Here is a 20,266-nt window from a genome sequence, read left to right on the forward strand (position 1 = left end):
GATCAGCTCCTCAGTGGAAAGTTCTTCAGCTTCAATACCAACAATCTCATGAACATCCTCTTCGTCAATGTCCAATTCTAGCTGTTTCCCAAGCACTAATGTCTTGGGACTATTTCATCCACAGCAGAATCTTAGTTAAAGCCTTTGAACGTGTTCACGCATGTCTTTAAAACTTTCTTCTAAATGCTGTTCATGCATTGCCATGTGACTCCTTCCCATGAGGCAGCGATGGTCTGGGTAGCATTTCGAATGCTAAAAGCTTTCCAAAACTCTCAGAGTGTTCGGCCAGATCCCATCTCTTCAACAGCCTGCACAGACAGTTGGTGTAAAGAGTGTGCTTTGAACGTAGCTGTGGTGCTTTGGTCCATGGGTTGAATGAGTGCAGTTGTGTCCGGTGGCAACTGCACAACCTTGACATCAGGATGCATGTCGCTGGTATGCTGTGGATGCCCTGGAGTGTTGTCTACGATCAGCAGACTCTTGAATGGGATGTTGTTTTGTCTTCAATATTCTCTTGTCTGAGGGATAAAACACTTCAAAAGCCAGGCTTCAAACAATGCTTATGTCATCCAGGCTTTCTTGTGATGGTGATAACAAACGGGAAATGAATGCTCACTCACATATTTGAATGCTCTAGGGATCTCCGAGTGGTAGGTTAGGAAAAACTTTAACTCGAACCCTGCAACATTTCTACCCCAAAGCAGCCTTACACAGTGTTCGAATGCCTTGAATCCTGGCATTGTCTTGGACTCTTGATGAATGTATGTATGCTCTGGCATACACTTCCAGAACAAGCTCATTTCATTGACATTCAATATTTGTTCTGGCAAATATTTCTCATCCACAATTATCCTCTGCAGCTCTTCCTTAAAAACTTTGGCACCTTCAATATTGGCACTTGCTGCCTCACCACTGACTTTCACATTATGAAAACTATGCTGCCTTTTGAAGCATTGGAACCGGCCATAACTTGGTATAAACATTTGCGTTATTTGTAGAATCATCGACACACTTTTTTAGTGTATGGAAAGACTGCTTGCCTTAGCCTGGCTGGTCAGTAGGCTATGAACTTCTGTACCTGGTCTTCCATCCACGTGACAAGTTTTATTTATTTATTTATTTTTTTATTTATTTGGCTGCACGTTGCAGCTTGCGGGATCTTAGTCCCCCCACAAGGGACTGAACCCGCGCCCTCAGCAGTGAAAGCACGGAGTCCTAATCACTGGACCACCAGGAAATTCCCAGACAATTTTTTTTTTCCATGTCATCCGTCAGCCCAGCCCTTTTCTTCATGATGACAGTGAATTTAACCAATGCTGATGATTTCACTGCATCACTCATTTGCTTCTTATCCTTTAAGATGGTCAAGATCATCGATTGCTAAAGTCCTCGCTCACCTGTGACGGCTGTTACTGGCTTACCGCCTTCATGCTGGGTAGTTATCTTGAGTTTCATCTCAAGAGTAATTGCCCTCCTCTTCTTCTTCTCACCAGAAGCAGGAGACACAGATGGGCATTTTGTAGATACGATGGGACGGGAAAATGTGAAACACAGTATCGAAAAAAATGCTGGCAACACAGTACCCTGTTGAGTATTGGTTGTTTACGCTTGTGATCGCAGGGCTGACTGGGAGCTTCCCATCATCACCAGAGAGTACCATACCCCATATGGCTAGCCTGGGGAAAAGATCAAAATTCAAAATTCCAAGTATGGTCTCTACTGAATGCGTATCACTTTCACACCATGGTGAAATCCAAAAAATTGTAAGTCAAACCATCATAAGTTGGGGACCATCTGTGTTTTACTGCATGTAAATTATATTTTAATTTTAAAAGAGAAAACAAATCCATTACAATGTGAGGAGTGAATTCAGCGCTTTCCTCCCTGGCACTGACCACCACGCGTGGCCACATATTCATGTGTGTGATGCAGGATTAGTGCCACCAGCTCTGGCAGAGTGGAGCTCGTGCTGCCTCCTTCATTCTTGTATTCCCAGTGCCCGGCACATGGCAGGCAACCCCACACGTAAAACCAAGCTGTGTACAGGGTGTTGGGGGTACTGAGGAGGGAGCCTGTCAGCTCTGGCTGGGGCTGGGGGTGCTTCACAGAGAAGGGGATGTGGAGTCACAACCTGAAGGCTCTTGGGGATTTTACTCAGCAGAGTAAAGAAGGAGGAGTGAGTGGGCAGAGGAGCCTGCATGTATGTGCAAAGGCCCAGAGGCAGGAAGAGCTGCTTGTTTGTGCTGTGGTGGGAGGAGTGGAGGGGAGAAAGGTAGGCAGGGCCTTATTTGCTGACCTAAAGAGTGTGGGAAGTCACAAAAGCGGATCTTCATTTTAGAAAGATCAGTGAGTTTGCAGACTGGAGCCCAGGGGAAGGGCTGGGAGTTCTTCATGGAGGGTGAAACGATGGGGACAGCCCATGAACACTTGCACCTGCCCTGGGCATTCAGGGGAGATCTGAGGGTCTGAGCCCTGGCCTGCTGGACTGGGGAAGCAGCGCCACCTACTGGCTCGCCCTGCTCCTGGACTTCGCAGGCCACCAGGATGCTTCTGGTCCCGCAGTGGGACAGGCCAGCCCGTGGCCCTCAGAAGGAGGGGGCAGAAAGAGACCTTCTCTGGGGTATGAGCTCTCCCTCTGGTTCAGGGGCCTGAGATCAGTCCCTTGTGCAGATGCAGGGAGGAACAATGTTCCCCTGTACTGAACGAACACAAATTAGTATTGCTAGGTTCTGCTAATTCTGCCTGGGTTTGGAACCAAGTTCCACCATCTTCTAGCAGTGTGACCTTGATAAAGTTACTGAAGCTCTCGGTGCCTCGGTTTCCTCATCTGTAAATTAGGAATAGTAATAGCATCCACCTGTCAGGGTTGTTATGAGTCAGCAAATGTAAAGCACTCAGAACTGTGCCTGATACGTGGTAAGTACGCAAAGCTCTTACTATAGCTATTATTATTTTATCACCATCATCACTCAGGGCATGAAGTGAGGAGTGCCTGGCGCCTTTGGAGGGCTCATGGGCTGCAGGCCGAGGGGCAGCCTATGGCACAGGGGGCCTGAGGGCAGCTGTGGCAGCTGGAGAAGGGCTGGGCCCCGTGGCTAAACAGCTCAGACTCTCTCCTGACCACAGTGGGGACAGGTGAAAGGTGCTGGCCAGGAAGAAAGGGGTCAGATCTGTGTTTCGCAAGCCCAGCAGCTACACATCCCTTTCCACTCTCACACGTGCTCTCCCAGGGAGCCTCATAGCCAGCATCCCAGTCCTCAGCGTGCAGACCCGGAAACGGGCTCAGGGAGGTTAAGGAACGTGTGCAGTTCACATGGTGAATCAGGGGCAGGGCCCTAAACTCTCAGCTTATGACCCCACAGCCCGGGGCTCCATCTCCTCCATGGTGCAGTGGTTATGGGAGGGATTCCATAGCTTTTCTGGTCCCTCTCAGCCAGAGCAACAATCTTCTTTCAAGAATTAGTTTTAAAACTGACTTTTTAAATTGAAATTAAAGCGTCTTCCCTTTCCCAGCTGGGCCAGTTCCTGGCTGGGAAATTTGCAGCAGGAAGAGGGTGTGAGCGTATGTGTGTGTGTGTGTGTGTGTGTGTGTGTGAGCATGTGAGTGTACATGTGAGTGAGAAATTGTGTGAGTGTGTGTTTGTCATACAGACAGTCTATTTGGACTCCTTGGACCCAGTCTCGCCTACCCACTTATGTCCCACCAGGCTCCTTCTATAACTAGTGGTGACAATGACTGGTCCTCTGCCACCCTCCCACCCCCTCCACAGTGGCCTATGCCAGCTGCTTCCTGCCGTGGATCTGAGAGTCCAAAGGCCTGCATTTGCTCTTGGGCACTTCTCCGTGCAGACTTCTGGCTCCTCACTTGAAAGTTCCAGCCCCTGGCTGTGCACTGCCAGCCCCTGCCCCGCCCCCCGCCTTCCCACTTAGAGCTCCAGAGGGGAAGCTGGTTTGCCGGAATGTTTACGAAACATGAGTGAGAGGATTTTTTTTTTTTTGAAAGAAAAATTAGTGTAGCAGGATTCTTCAGATTTAGTGCAGTATTTCTGAAATTCAAAACCTGACTTATGTATTTTCCTGTCAACAGTGCATCTCAAAACGTCACGCCTGCTGCCACCAATTAATTCATAATTTTCCCATTCACGATTAAGTTGCTTGGTGTCAGCAGATGCAAATTCTGTGAAGTCATGCAGTTTTGCTTTCAAGAGGAAGTTGTGCAGACTTTATCAAGCAGCCAAGTTATAATGATGCGTGTAAATTGAATAATAAAGCCGAATTTTTGCCCCTCGTGAAAATCAGTCATATGTTTTTGTGTTTGTGTGTGTGTGTTCACTGAGGTGTAAGTGATAGATAACATTGAATTAGTTTCATGTGTGCAACATAGTGATTCGATATTTGTGTATGTTGTGAAATGATCACCACAAATAAGTCTAGTTAACATCTGTCACCACAAGTAGTTATAAAAATATTTTTTCTTGTAATGAGAACTTTTAAGATCTACTCTCAGCAATTTTCAAATATGCAATACAGTATTATTAACTATAGTTGTCATGCTGTACATTACATCCCATGACTTATTATAACTGGAAGTTTGTGCCTTTTGACCAGCTTCACCCATTTTGCACTGCTCCCTATCCACCGTCCCCCAGCTTCTGGCAACCACCAGTCTGTTCTCTGTATCTATAAGCTTGGTTTGTTTTCATTTTTTTGTTTTTAGAGTCCACCTATAAGGGAGATCATACAGTATTTGTCCAAGGTCTTTCCATGTTGTCAAAAATGGCAAGATTTCATTCTTTTTTATGCTGAATAATATTCTAGTGTGTGTGTGTGTGTGTGTGTGTGTGTGTGTGCATGTGCCACATTTTCTTTATCCACTCACCCATTGATGGATACTTTGGTTGCTTCCATATCTTGGCTATTGCAAATAATGCTGCAGTGCACATGGGGGTTCAGATATCTTTTTGAGTTAGTGTTTTCATTTCCTTTGGATAAACACCCAGAAGTGGATGTTATGGTAGTTCTATTTCTAACTTTTTTAGCAACTACCGTACTGTTTTCCGTGGTTTCCGATTTACATTCCCATCAACAGTGCATGAAGGTTCCCTTTTCTCCATATCCTCACCGACACTTATTTCTTGTCTTTTTGATAATAGCCATTCTAACAGGCGTTAGGTGATATCTCAGTGTGGTTTGGTCATATATTTTATATTCACTATTCTTGAGTTTTACAAAATAATATCAAACTTATTTTCAAGAAAAATTTCAAAATTGGGTGAAAATTTACCATGGAATCCCACAGTAGTTTGCAGGAGCATTTCGTTGCTGCAAGGGCCCCACTACTGAATTGCAAGTATTCACTGGAGTGTCTCTCTCTCATCTATCAGGCTGGGATTTTCTCAAGGATGGGACTACATTTTATTAATCTGTGACCACAGTATTGCCTGTAGTTGATGCTCAATAAATATTCATTGGGGACTTCCCTGGCAGTCCAGTGGTTAAGACTCCATGCTTCTACCACAGGGGACAGGGGTTCAGTCCCTGGTTGGGGAACTAAAATCCCACATGCCACGGGGTGCGGCCAAAAAAAATACATATATATATTCATTGGATGAATCAACCAAAAGAAATAATGATTGGGAAAAAGGTTGGAGTTAAGTGACTTGTGGGTGGTTGGAAGTTGTACAGGTTCTAATGATATTTTTCTTTTCCTTATTCATTATCTTGGGCTGCCTTAACAAAATATCATGGACCAGATGGCTGCAACACAGAAATTTATTTTCTCAGCCAGCCACCTCTCTGTGTCCTCACATGGCCTTTGTTCAGTGTGTACATGTACACAGAGAGAGATCTCTGTTTGTCCTCCTCTTCTTAAAAGGCCACCAATCTTATTGGATTATGGGCCCACCCCTCTGACCTCATTTAACCTAATTACCTCTTCAGAGCCTATGCTTAAGTACAGTCACATTGTGGGGGTTAGGGCTTCAACATATGATTTCTGGGAGACACAATTCAGTCTGTAGCAGTCATTTCCCCACCCTAGGGGACCACCCTTGGAGATTTGTGGGAAGGCAGAGCTGGAAGGGACTTTACAATGCACCCGACACAGAGAGGGGTGGTCACTCACCCAGGGCCGCATAGCCTGTGAGCACAGAGCTAGGATGATGGGCTCTACTGCCTGGGGGGCTCCCAGAGCCCTAGGCTGGGTGGTTTCAGCAGGAGTGGGATCTGGGGTGGGCGGGTAGGTGCTCACACTGTCCTGACTCTGCCCTTGTGTTAGTTACAGGACTCTGATCAGACCCACGTACAGAGTGTCCTACCGCACAGTGACGGCGCTGGAGTGGAGGTGCTGCCCTGGCTTTACCGGGAGCAACTGTGACGAGGGTGAGTCTGCCGGGGGCAGGGGGCAAGAGGAGGGGTGCTGGCCGGGCCGAGCTTCAGAGTCTATGGATGCTCCTCCCTCCCCTGCCCTCCTTCTGTGAGCAGCTCTCCTTTCTTCCACATTCCTTCCTTCTTTTTCCTAAGCATCTCTGAACCAAATGCTCGGGACTGGCCAAACTGGGGAGAGCCCGGCATCCTGCGTGTGGGCACAGAGGTGGGGTCCCGTGTGCACTGCTTGGGCCAGGCATGAAGGAGAATCGTAAGCCCTGGCCTGAGGAGGAGAGTCAGTGTACAGCCTATTTCTTCTGCTCTGGCTCTGACTTACCCCAGAGCCGGGGCAGGCAGAGCTGGATATCTGGGCTCTGAGCAAATGCAGATGAGGAGCCAGGAGCCTTGAAGCCATGCCGGTTGTAGAATAAGGCAGATGGACCTGGTGGGCGGCAGCAGCAGGAAGGCCTCACCTGCTGCCCTGACCCTGTTGCTAGGCAGGTGCCCAGAGGGAGGAGGGGAGGTCGGGACCCAGAGCCGGAGCCTTCCTTCTGAGCCCCGGAGCCAGGCTCACTCTGGCTCTGGAGCTTGATGGGCCCAGAGAGCAGCGCTCAGGTGGGATTCAGAGACAGCGACAGAGCCCATCCCTGCCGCACTCACATCCAGGGACAGTGGGTCCTGCCTGACAAACAGGTTTGCAGCCCACCTGGTTTTCCAGAAGAGCTGGGCAGTCCCAAGGCTCAAGGGTCAGATTTGAATTTGGAAACAGTAGTTCTCCTCAACCTCTACTTTCTGACAAAATGATCCTCTCTCATCTTTTTTTATTACATAACTTACTGATTTTAGTTATATGTATATTTAAAATATAAGTACTCTATATGTGTATACTTTTATTGTAAACTGCCTAAAAGTCTTTGGATTACAAATAATAGCCTAAGAACAGGAAGAGCAGTAATAACAATGATGATGATGCTTCAGTGAGCCTGTGGCCCAAAGCTGAGCTGAAGGAAGGGGTTGGGACGTGGAAGCATCCAGTGGTACCTCCTTTACTGGTTTGTGAGCCTGATTCTGGGAAGGGAGGTGGACAGCCTCAGGGGCTGGCCCATACTTGGGGGGCACAGGACTGCCTTTCTTTGGGGAGAAACAGAAGGGACCCCAGGTGTGAGGGGCTGAGGGGAGGCCTGGCTCCCCCAGGTGAAGGCGTGGGTGGCAGGACTTTGTGCTTTTTGTGTTGAGTGACCACAGCTCACACTGGGTCCCTTGTTGAGGTCGGAGGCCCTCAGAACCAGGATTTGGACCATGGTTGTGGGAGAGAACTCTGGCCCCTCCAACAGAGTAGAGCAGACCTGTCCTCTGGATTCTGTGAGGGGCTGGGGAGACAGGGCTTTCAAGGGCAGTGACTGATTTACCCTTAAGTAACTGACTCAGCGCTTTTCAGTGACTAATAAAATAAATACCGTTGGCTCCACCCGATGAAGTACTGGCTTGCCATCAAGACCTCAACTTTAGAAGCCCTCCCTAATCCTTAGGAAGGCTCCTGAGTCCTTCTTTCAGCTCCGGAGCCTCCGAGGGCCCCCCCCACCACCGCCACCTCGTCATGGCCTCAGCCAACTATAATCATATGTCTTCACATCGGCCTCCCCCCGCCCCTCACCACCCTGCAGGGCTGTCCAGTTCCTCTAGGGGTAACTAAGCCCCACCCGAATGGGGCCCCTTCCTTTCTCTCTTGGAAACACTGCAGTCAGTGCTGGAGCGTATATGTTTTTCATCTCTCTTCATATTCTCTTCATTAGAGGAATGAATGAACCACGAGATGAAGTGTAGTAAGTCTCAAAATGTGTAAGTCATAATTCTCACACAAGTGGCTTGTGAGCGTGCGTTGTGTTGAACTCATGGATTGTGGAACCAGCAACATGGCAAAGCTGATTCAAAAGAGATTAGAGAAACTGATAAATATGCAGATTGAGGTCCCCAAGACCATGCTTAGGTTGCTTCCCTGAACCAGAGCTCTTAGTGGGACTCAGTCGTGTATACATGGTGGCTTCCGGCATGGCTGAGCTGTTTCTAGCCCCTCTGGTGGTTGAGCTGGCACAAGGGATGCCCCCAGAAATCACAATGTTGGCATAGACTATCTGGCCCAAGGCTCCCAGACCCTCTTATCAGATAGGACGTTTCAAGAGCTTAGAGATACCTCCCAGGAGTCAAGTGCAAAGACTAGACCTCTCTTTGGGTTAGGTTTACTGGTGTGTGTGTGTGTGTGTGTGTATACACATATATATGTATATACACATATATAATGCATATATTTCACACATATGAAAATATAGGAACTATGATATATTTTAAATATATATGAAATAAGAACCTGAAATAAAATCACTACGTTAGATCCTACAGGACAATAAAAACAAAACCTTTGGGGTTATCCTTTCTACTGAGCAGAAATCATTTACATATCCCCAGTTTTGTACAAGTTAGCATCCAGCTTTGCAGAACCTGGGCTGTAATACACAGTGAATGGCAAATAAACAAGGTGAACTTCCCCCAGGATGTCCCATGGCCCTTGGGTGGGCTCCTTAGAGAATGCTGTAGCATGACACTGAAAGGTTAGGCCATCACCTTTTTGCCCACGTCCATGTTTTGGGTAATTCTTGCAGACCGAATGGATGAAGCACAGCATTTGGCGAGCAGCAGACCTGGCATATGTGGGGGGCAATCCTCGTCCTCAGGGAGGTTCTGCCCATCTGGACAGAAGTAGGTTCAAGCAGGGCTGGGGGCCCATCCTTCCTGGGAGAGGAGATGTAACTGTGAGTCAAATGCCCCCAAAGGTGCCCGCCCTTGAGAGCTTGGCACCTCACCTCCAGAAGAAAGCTCTGACCTGGTAGACCACAGGGATATGGATTATCAATGCACTCACCAGAAACGTCTGGGCGTCCTGAGCTAATTATTAAGAGGTGTCGGTACCACTCCAGACACTGTCAGCCTCAGATTCTCTGCCAGCCCCTCCCTGGTGGAGGAACCTTCCAGATTCGCCCACTTCGATGAGGGATGCGTGTTCATCTTAGGGCATGGGATGAAGCTTGCCTCTTTCAGGGAGTATCAGGGTTGAGCAGCCCCTTCCCAGCTCTGAGCATGAGGGTACTGGGAACCCTGCGGGGCTGAGGAATTCCTGGGAGCGTGAGGCCCTGGGCTGAGGTCGGGACTGGCTCCTGTAAGCCCTGGTAAAGACTCTGCATTCCCAAACATGAAACAGTAATGACAGAAGACAAAATCAAGGCGGTGTCCGTGACTTCAGACACATTCCTGAGATGGTTGTGGAGGGGTCTGGACCATGAACTCCCACTCGGTTCCCAGTCCAGCCTCTCTGGAAATCCAACAGGTCAGAGGTGCCCTCCTCTGTGGTTTTGCTTTGGTTCAGATGAGATTCCCCAGGAGATGCATCTTTCTCTGCTGTGTCTGGCTTTCCTTCCAAGTTGTCAGGTCTCTGGTCTTATGACTTGGGGCTGGGACTGCCTTGGGGTAGGTGGCTCTTGCCTCCCAGGTGGCCTGTCTCTGGGCCTGCTTCCCCCCTGATGGGTCTCCCCCTCCCTTTCCTCCCTGGACACCCCAGGAGTGCTGGCCCGAGACTTGGGGATACTTTCCTCCATAGATAAGTCTATATACAGTTGATCCTAACTATTTGAGGATTCCATATTTGTGAATTTGGCCTACTTGCTGAAATTTATTTGTTACCCCCCCCAATCAATGACCACTTTTGTGGTCATTCACAGCTATGTGCAGAGTGACAGAAAATTTGAGTCGCCTAACACGTGTGTTACCAGCTGAGGTTGAACAAGGTGACCCTCTGCTTCCTCGTTCCAGTTCTCACGCAAACAAGTGTCCTTTTCATGGTCTGTTTAGTGCCGTGTTTTTCGCATTTTTGTGCCCCCCCCCCGCTTTTTTTGTGACAGTTCCCTTGTCCAAAATGTCCCCAAGCATAGTGCTGTCCAGTGTTCTTAAGTGCAAAAAGACTATGATGCGCCTTCCTGAGAAAATACATGCGTTAAGTAAGCTTTGTTCGGCATGAGTTATAGTGCTGTTGGCTGTGAGTTCAACGTTAGTGAATCTACAATATATGTTCAATAAGATGTCTTTAGATAAAAGCCCACATAAAACAAGGTTATGTATTGATTAGCTGATGAAAATGTTGTGACCAGACACTCACAGGAACCAAATCCTGTATTTCCCCCATGAGTGATGGTTCAGTATTCACTAATTCAGAGTTCTGGGGACTTTATGAAATGTTAACTACCATGAATAAGGAGAATCAACTGTATCTATGGATCTATAACATCTATCTAAAACTATTTTTTTCTTATTACAAAAGCAAGTACGTGTTCCGTGTAGAAAAAGTGAAAACATCCAGAATTATACCTCTTAAGGTAACCTCCAGTCTCACTTTGATGAAAAGCCTCCAGACCTTTTTCTGTGCTTACACATCTGTTGTACTCTACATGCTGTTTGATAACTTTCTTTTACACATAAATTATCATGAACATCTCTCCTTGTCAATAGGTTGCTTTCTCTCGTATCATTTTCAGTGGTGTGGAGTTTGGGTATACACTTTATTAACTATCCCCCACTAGAAGATATTTAAGCCGTTTGCATTTTAAAAATTGCTGTAAACATCTTTTTTTTTAACTGAGGTAAAATTTACATATACAGAGTACACCAGTTCTAAGTGTACAATTTGATGAGTTTTGATAAATGCATACATGTTTCCATCACCTCCCAGAAAGTTCCCCCACTTAGCAACCTCTGTTCTAATTTCTATCATCATAGATCAGTTTTACCTATTCTTGAACTTCATGTAAATGGAACCATACAGTATATACTCTTTTGTGTATAGTTTCTTTCACTTAGCATAATGTTTTTGAGATTTATTGATGTTGTGACATGTGTATCAGTAGTTTATTTTTGTTACTAAGTATTGTTCCATTGTATAAATAACCACAATTTTATTCACCCATTCTCCTGTGGATAGATGGTTGAGATATTTCTAGTTTTGGCCTTTAAGAATAAAGCTTCTGTGAACATATGTATGTTTTTACTTCCTTTGGGTAAATCCCTAGGAGTGGAATTGCTCGGTTGTGGTGTATGGTTAACTTTATAAGAAAGAGCCAAACTGTTTTCTAACGTGGTTTTACCATGTTACACTCCTGTTAGCAAAGTATGTTCTAATTGCTCCATATCCTTGGCAACATTTGGTGTTGTCAGCCTTTAATTTTAGCCATTCTAGTGGGTATGAAATGCTTTCTCATTGTGATTTTAATTTGCTCTTCCCTGTTGACTTATGATGTTGAGCATCTTTTTGTATGCCTAACTGATGTGCTTACTAGCCATTTGTATATATTCTTTTGTGAAGTGTCTTTTCAAGACTTTTGCCTGTTTTTAACTGAGTTGTTTAATTTTAATAAGAAACAGCCAAGTTGTTTTCCAAAGAGATGTTAACATTCTATACTCTCACAAGCAAAGTGTTCCAATTGTTCCACATTCTTGCTGAGATTTGATGTTATTAGTCTTTTTAAATTTAGCTGTTCCAGTAAGAATGGAATGGTATGTAATTGTAATTTCTTCTTTTTTAAGACTGTTTTGACCACTCTAGTTCTTTTGCATTTCCATAAAAATTTTACAATCCTTTTATCAATGTCTACGGAAAAAAAAATCTATTGGAATTGGGATTAGGATTGTGATGAATTTGCAGACCAATTTGGGGAGAATGGAGGTCTTAATAGTGAATCTTCTGATTCATGATCATGGTATAGCTCTCCATTCATATAAGCCTTTAATTTTTCTCAGCAATTTTTGTAGCTTTCACAGTGAAGGGCTTGCTTGTCTTTTATTACATGTATTTCTAAGTATTTCATATTTTTAGTGCTTCTAAAAAATGGGATTGCTTTAAAATTTTTCATATTATAATCATTTTGCTGTTACTATATAGAAATATATTTGATTTTTGAATATTGATCTTGTGTCTGAAAACCATGCTAAATCCATTTATTAGTTCTAGCAGCTTATTTATTGATTTGTTTGGATTTTCTAAATAAACTATCATGTCTTCTGTGAACAAAAACATTTTTGCTTTTTCCTTTCAAATATTTTGCCTTTTATTTCTTTTTCTTGCCTTATTGGACTGGCTAGAACTTCTAGTAAAAGGTTTAATAGAAGTGGTGAGAATAGATATACTTGCTTTGTTCCTTATCATAGGGGAGAAATTCTCAATATTTCACAATTAATTATTAAGTATGTGATTAGCAGCAGATTTTTTTTTTTTTTTTTTTTTTGCGGTACATGGGCCTCTCACTGTTGTGGCCTCTCCCGTTGCGGAGCACAGGCTCCAGATGCGCAGGCTCAGCGGCCATGGCTCACAGGCCCAGATTTTTTATATATGCCATTTATTAGATGAGGACAGTCACTTCTAAGTTTGTTGAGAGTATTTGTCAGGAATAGGTGCTGAATCTTATCAAACGCTTTTTCTGCATCTATATTGAGATGATTATATTTTTATCCTTCATTATGCCAATGTGGCACATTGCATTGATTTGGAATACTAAACTAACTTTTTGTTCCTGGGAATAACCTTATTATTACTGGGATAAACTTCTTTTAGATACATTATTCTTTTTTATATTTCCATATTTGTTATTTATCTGTAATTTTCCTTCCTTCTAGTGTCTCTAATTATGAGGACTTAGCTGTTCTCATAAAAAGACTTGGGCATTTTTCCTCCTCTATTTTCTGAAAACTTTTTTTTTTTTTTAAAGATCATATTCCTTTTTCCTTAAGAGTTTAATTGAACTTTGAGTTCACAGTGAAACCATCTGGACCTGTAGTTTTCTTTGTGGGGAAGTTTTTTTTTTTTTTTTTTTTTCGGTACGCGGGCCTCTCACCGTTGTGGCCTCTCCTGCCATGGAGCACAGGCTCCGGATGCACAGGCTCAGCAGCCATGGCTTACGGGCCCAGCCACTCCACGGCATGTGGGATCCTCCCGGACCGGGGCATGAACCCGTGTCCCCTGCATCGGCAGGCGGATTCTCAACCACTGCGCCACCAGGGAAGCCCCTGTGGGGAAGTTTTTGATAACAAATTCATTCTCTTTCATCTATATAGGGCCACACATGTTTTCTATTTCTTATTTTAATAATTATTTACACATTTTAAATTAACTTTATTGAAGTGTAATTTGCATACAACTCATTACGTGTATTTAATTTACACACACCAGAAGTATACAGTTCAATAAGTTATGACCCCATGAATGAATAATTTTCTACATAATTCTCTTTTCTCTGGTATTCCTCTCACCAAATTTGCCTCAGCCTCCCTGTACTCTGATTTCTCACTCTTCAATTCAGAGAGATTGCCATGTTCTACATAGTGTCACCCTCATGTGCTCCAGTGCAGAAAGTGCTTCCAGGAATGACCTTGTTTGTTTTCCTTCTCTCAGGAATCAGTGCTCATATTGTTCAATGTCTGTGAACATTTGTTTCATAAATTTCATCCCATTTTCTAGTTGTTTATGGTGGGAGGGCAAATTCAGTATGACTCAGTCTATCATGACCGGAAGCAGAAGTTACATATTTTCCTTTATTGGGTTTCTAGTTATACTTCTCTGTATCATGTATTAGTACTCCTTCTAAGGATTAAAATCTGTATCCTTAATTTATCATAGTAAACTTAGAGTAAATATGGGATTATTCCATGTAAAATGAAAGAACATTTTAACAGTACAGTTTTAACAGTTCATTTATCTACCCCACCATCCTTTGTGCTATTGTTGTCATATGCTTTATTATTTATTTATTTGTTTGTTTTAAAGATTTATTTATTTATTTATTTATTTATTTATTTATTTATTTATTTATTTATTTATTTGGGGGGACATTGGGTCTTCGTTTCTGTGCATGGGCTTTCTCAGTTGCAGTGATCAGGGGCTACTCTTCGTTGCAGTCCCCAGGCTTCTTATTGGGTGGTTTCCCTTGTTGCAGAGCATGGGCTCTAAGCACACGGGCTTCAGTAGTTGCAGCATGTGGGCTCAGTAGTTGCAGCATGCAGGCTCTAGGGCACATGGGCTTCAGTAGTTTAGCTGCTCCACAGCATGTGCGATCTTCCCAGACCAGGGCTTGAACCCATGTCCCCTTCATTGGCAGGCAGATTCTTAACCACTGTGCCACCAGGGAAGTCCTTCATATGCTTTAAATATGAATATGTTATAAACTTTACAATTCAATATTATACTTTTTTGCATTAAACAGTCAGATTACTATTTAAGAAGTGAAGAGAAGGAAAAGTAGTCTTCTCTGTACTCCATAGTTATCATTTCCAGTGATCTTTATTTCTTCCTGGAACTCTGAGCCTTCATCCAGAATCCTTTTTCCTCAACCCCAAGAAGTTCTTTCAGCATTGCTTGTAGTACAGATCTGCTTGTAGTGAATTCTCTCAAATTAAAAAAAAATTTTAGTAACTATTTTGCCTTAATATTTATCTATCTATCTATCCATCTATCATCTATCTATATTATATATATATATCATAAAATACACATAACAAAATTCACCATTTCAGCCATTTTAAAGTGTATAATTCAGTGTCATTAAATACATTCACAATGTTTTGCAACCATCACGCTATCTAGTTCCAGAATTTTTTATCACCCCAAAGGGAAACCCTACACCCATTAAACAGTTATTTCTCATTCTCTCCTTCCCTTAGCCCTTGGCAACCACAAATCTGATTTCTGTCTCTATTGATTTGCCTATTCTGGATATTTCACGTAAATGGAATCATATAATATGTGGCCTTTGTGTCTGGCTTCTTTTACTTAACATAATGTGGGGGTTTTTTGTTTTTACTTTTGGCTGCGTTGGGTCTTTGTTGTGGTGCACAGGCTTCTCATAGTCATGGTTTCTCTTGTTGCGGAGCATGGGCTCTAGGCGCGTGGGTTTCCATAGTTGTGGCACGCAGGGTCAGTAGTTGTGGCACGTGGGCTCAGTAGTTGTGGCTCACGGGCTCTAGAGTGCAGGCTCAGTAGTTGTGGTGCATGGGCTTAGTTGCTCTGTGGCATGTGGGATCTTCCTGGGCTAGGGATCGAACCCATGTCCCCTGCATTGGCAGGCAGATCCTTAACCACTGTGCCACCAGGGAAGCCCTTGACATAATGTTTGAAGCTTCATCCAAGTTGTGGCATATATCTGAATAATGAATAGTATTCCATTATACGGATGCACTACTTTTGTTTATTCATTCATCAGTTGATGGACATTTAGGTTGTTTCCACCTTTTGGCTATTGTGATTAGTGCTGCTATGCACATTCATGTACAGTTTTTTGTTTGAACACCTGTTTTTGATTCTTTTTGGTATATACTTAGGATTGGGATTTCTGAGTCATTTTGTAATTTTCTGTTTAACTTGCTGAGAGACTGCAAAACTGTTTTCATAGTGGCTGCACCATTTCACATTTCCGCCAGCAATGTACAAGGGCTCCAGTTTCTACACATTATCTACAGTACTTCATTTTCCATTAATTTTAAAATATTTTTATTGAGTTTATAATTGTGGATTGATTTTTTTTTTCTTTCAGTTATTTTAAAGTTTGGTCATTCTATTGTCTTTTTGCATCCATTATTTCAGGTGAGAATCTGCTGTCATCATATTGTTTCCACACTAAGATTGTTTCCTTTTCTCCTCTGGTTGTTTTAAGATTTTTTTTTATCCTTGCCTTTCAGCAGTTTGACTATGATGTTACCAAGTGGGATTTTAGAAATCCTGCTTGGGGTTGTTTGAGCATCTTGGATCTATAAGTCAATGTTTTTGACCAAATTAGGAAAATTTTGTCCATTATTTCTTCAAATATATTTTTCTGCCCTATTCTCTCCACTCCTCTTGAGATTCCATTTGCATACATGTTAGATTGCTTGATACTGTCGTTGAGGATCTTTTTTCCCCTCTGTTCTTCAGATTGGATAATTTCTGTTGATCTGTCTTCAAGTTCATTGACTATTTCTTCTGACTTTTACAATCTTCTTTTAAGGCATCCAGTGAAATTTTCATTTCAGATATTATTCTTTTCAGTTCTAGAATTTCTGTGGGTGTGTGTATGTGTGGTTTTTTGTTTTGTTTATATTTCCCTGATAAGATTTCTGTGTATAATTTATTTTTTATCCAAGAATGTATATGTAATAGCTGCTTTTAGGTCCTTGTCTTCTATTTCTAACATCTGGGCCATCTTATGGTTTGTTTGTATTGATACTTTTCTCTCGACTTGGGTTACATTTCCCCCTTTCTTCCTCCCTTCCTCCCTTCCTTCCTCTTTCTCTCTTTCCCTCTTTCTTCCTTCCCACCTACCTTCCATGTTAACAACTTTTGCTTGTATACTGGACCCTTTGAATGATATTTTGTAGAGATTCTAGTTTCTTGGGAGAGTGTTGATTTTTGTTGTAGCAAGCAGTTAAATCACTATACATTTGTGAAGGCTTGGTTTTTATACTTTATTGGGGTGGATATGTAAATCTCTTAGACCTGGGATATAGCTTTTTCACCTAAGGCATAGCCTTTCTCTAGTTTCAAAGGCAAGCTTAGTTAGGTGTTAACTAAACCCCTTAACTTGGAGAGACTCAAGCTCTAAATCACCTTCCTTTTATTGGGTAGCAGCTGATACATCAGCTCAGCTTTTGTAGCCTTCCCACTGTTGTTTTCTGCTGAGCTCATTGGAATCTCCGCTACACATGCACAGTTCAGGGATCAGCCAAGGATTTCTGGGTAGTTTGTACACAGAGTTTGAGGCTCTCTGCTCTATGTTGTTCCTCCCTAATTAGATTTCTTCCCCCAGTTTCCAGGTCCTCTGGCAGCCTTAAGACTAAACAACTGCAGTTTTTGATTTGAGTTTTGGCCACCCTGCACTGCTTGAATTGGCGTGTGCCCTTGGGGGAAAAGCCATGTAATGTAGAATTCACTCAGTGCTATTCCCTTTTTGCAAGGGTTGAATTCCCACCAGTTTCTGCTGGCTTTTTGTTGCTCTCTAGTGCCTTCAAATAGTTGTTTAAAATTTTTTATCTAGAGTTTGTTATTTTTATCTAAAGTGGAATTAGTCTGACACAAGCTACTCTATCCTTACTGGCACTGGCACTTTGAGACCATCTTTTTAGTTAAATTTTTGTCCACACCTTTAATGATTTCCTTAGGATAAATTCCTAAGCAGAATTATTGGGTCAAGGAGCATACACACCACATCAAGGTTTTTGAATCATACTGCCAAATTAGCCCCTAGAAAGGTTGCTGATTACACTGCTGTGGACAGATTGAGAAATTCTAGAGGATAATTTCCATTGTGGTACCTGACACAGTGCCTGGCACTTAGGGTCTGTAAAGGCTGTTGACTGACTCTGAATCTGGAACATGATTTTTGCCAGTGCTGATCAAAGGAGTCAGCATTAAGCATGGGATACAGTACTGTTACTTCATCACTAGAACTAATTTTAAAAGTGTTCCTTAAGTCACATTCCACCAGTAGATGTCCCTCCAGTGAGTGCAACTGGCTGGCAGCAGAAGTGACACCAACACCTTTACCAACATCATATAATCACGTCAGTATTCCTCACCTCTGAAATGGTATTTCATACTTTCAAAAGGGCTTTCAGTCACGTTATTCTGTATTTCCACAGTATAGATGCTGCTATATACTGTCTGTGTGCTCCCTCCCAAGATTCATATGTTGAAAGCTGTTCCTCAAAATATAGGTATATTAGGGGCCTTTGGGAGGTAATTAGGTCATGAGGGTGGAGCCCTTATGAATGGGATTAGTGACCTTGTAAAAGAGACCCAAGAGGGCTCCCTCACCCCTTCTGCCATGTGAAGACACATGAAGAAGACAGACACCTGTGAACCAGGAACTTGGCCAAGTTCATCCAGCTGAAAAGTGGCTGATGCAGAATTGGAACCTGGGTCTCTTGCTCCTGATTAAATGATCCTTACTCTTAGTTACCTGTGACCTTTAAGGTCTTGGGAAATCCCACTCAAATTTGCCCCAGCACAAAGGACAGATCAGCTGGACTCTCAGCTGGCTCCTTCATGCAGTACCTGATGTGGCCTGGTCCCTGGTGTTTTAAAGGTCAGATCTCATGTTGCTTTGGTGTCGTGGAGGAGCTTTGCCTCAAATTCATCAGGAGATGATAAGTTTCATTCAACTAGGGGATGTTTCCTCTGTGTGTGTATGTGTGTGTGTGTGTGTGTGTCTGTGTGTGTGTGTGTGTGTGTGTGAGCTGGAGTCCTGGCCAGGACAGGAAATGAATCCTCTGGGCCGCCATATGGACAAGGGCAGGCCTGGGGCGAGGTGGCTCAGCCAGTGCATCCAAGCACTGAACTGATTGATTTGAGTCCAAGATGATGCTGACATTTCACCCCTGGCTCGAGCTCTGTATATGAGTGTGTTTGTGTTTTGAATGGCTGAGGGTTCAAAGCCAGAAGGAGTCCTCTTGGGAGGAGGCTGTAGCCTCCTGGCCAATCTGCAGAGCTCAGCATTTTAGGGAAATGATGTTCAGTGAATCTGATGTTGTTTCCGAGACTTGCTACCATGGCTGCCATTAAAGGGTGGGACAAGCCAGTAGAACCATATATTCAAATTAGCCTGGAGGTTCCAGGCACTGTGCAAGAAGCTTGGGTCACATTGATGAAAAGGAGACCTCAGGAGCTCCTAGATGGGGTTTGTGTATGTGTTGCTGGGTGCTGGGGATAGAAGGTGAGCAGATAATCTGGTCCAAAAAAGGCTTTGATAAAGACTTGTTAGAGGTGTTGTGGGACCCACCTGAGGTCGGGATTGGGGCAGGGGCTATCTTCCTCCAGCTCAAGACCTTACCCTCTGGGTCCAACTCAGCTCACTTTCTCAGGTCTGCACTCCTCCGGGTATCCCTTAGCTCCTGTAGGTTCCGTCTTTCTCACTCACTGGTTCCTTGCCGTCAACACATAAAGCATCTCCCATCTTTACGAAAACAATCTTATTGAATCTGCATCACCCTTTACCCACCACCCCATCTCGGGCTTCCTTTCTTGGCCAAGCTTCTTGGAAGAATTGCCTTCCCTGCCTTCCCCGACTTGCCTTCCTTGCTTCCAGGGTCTTCTGCAACCTGCAAGGTAAAACCTCTGCTCCACTTACCACTCAGAGGGTCTTTTCACTGAGTGACCAGTCACTGGCCAGGAGCTGGAATGCAATACATTTCTTGAATGAATCAATGATTACAAAGGCCGTTTTCATGGGTGTGAGATATGAGGTTCAGATGGTAGATGGATGATTCTCCCCATTGTAGAGACGAGTAACTGAGGCTTAGAGAAATGTTGATATTATTTGTGTGAGGCCCTGCTGGAGCCCATGGGGGAGCTGGAGACTGAGTGATGGGAAGAAGAAAGTACCATCACCACTGCCCACTCTCTGGCTGGCTGAGCTGGGAGGACCACTAGGGCGCTGACCATTCAACCGCTTATAACACCTGCCTCTTTCCTGGCATCTTTGGTAGACTTCCGGCCCTGACCTGATGTGGAGAATGAGCTGAGGGTCTGCTCCATTCAGCATCTGCTCTTGCTCTCCGCTTCAACAGACAGTGTGGCCTCACTGATGAGATTCCGGGCCCTTTGATACTCCATCCCAGCCTGAAGTGGTTCCAGCCATCGAGATGAGTTTTGTTGTCAGGCAAGCATCTTTCAGCACCTCCCGTCATGCTGTGTGGGGCTGTAAATATCCACAGATGTCACCTGCCTTTTCTTTTTCTGGAAAGCGCTTGCACAGGGGCTAGCCCAGGTTGCTGGCGCATTGCTCAACTGCTGGGCTGTCTGCACATCCAGAAGGCTCTCAGCCCTCCCCGAGGCTGCTGC

General features: G+C 44.0%; 1 protein-coding gene across 1 annotated transcript in view; it reads left to right on the forward strand.

The window, feature by feature from the left end:
* Window positions 1–20,266, forward strand: part of COL26A1 (collagen type XXVI alpha 1 chain) — a 176,990-nt gene that overhangs the window by 69,156 nt on the left and 87,568 nt on the right. Inside the window, 1 exon segment of the mRNA XM_060078616.1 lies at window positions 6,284–6,381. Within this exon segment, the coding sequence (XP_059934599.1) occupies window positions 6,284–6,381 (98 nt within the window).

The sequence above is a fragment of the Mesoplodon densirostris genome, chromosome 16 (genome assembly GCF_025265405.1).
Source record: "Mesoplodon densirostris isolate mMesDen1 chromosome 16, mMesDen1 primary haplotype, whole genome shotgun sequence".
Lineage (NCBI taxonomy): Eukaryota > Metazoa > Chordata > Mammalia > Artiodactyla > Ziphiidae > Mesoplodon > Mesoplodon densirostris.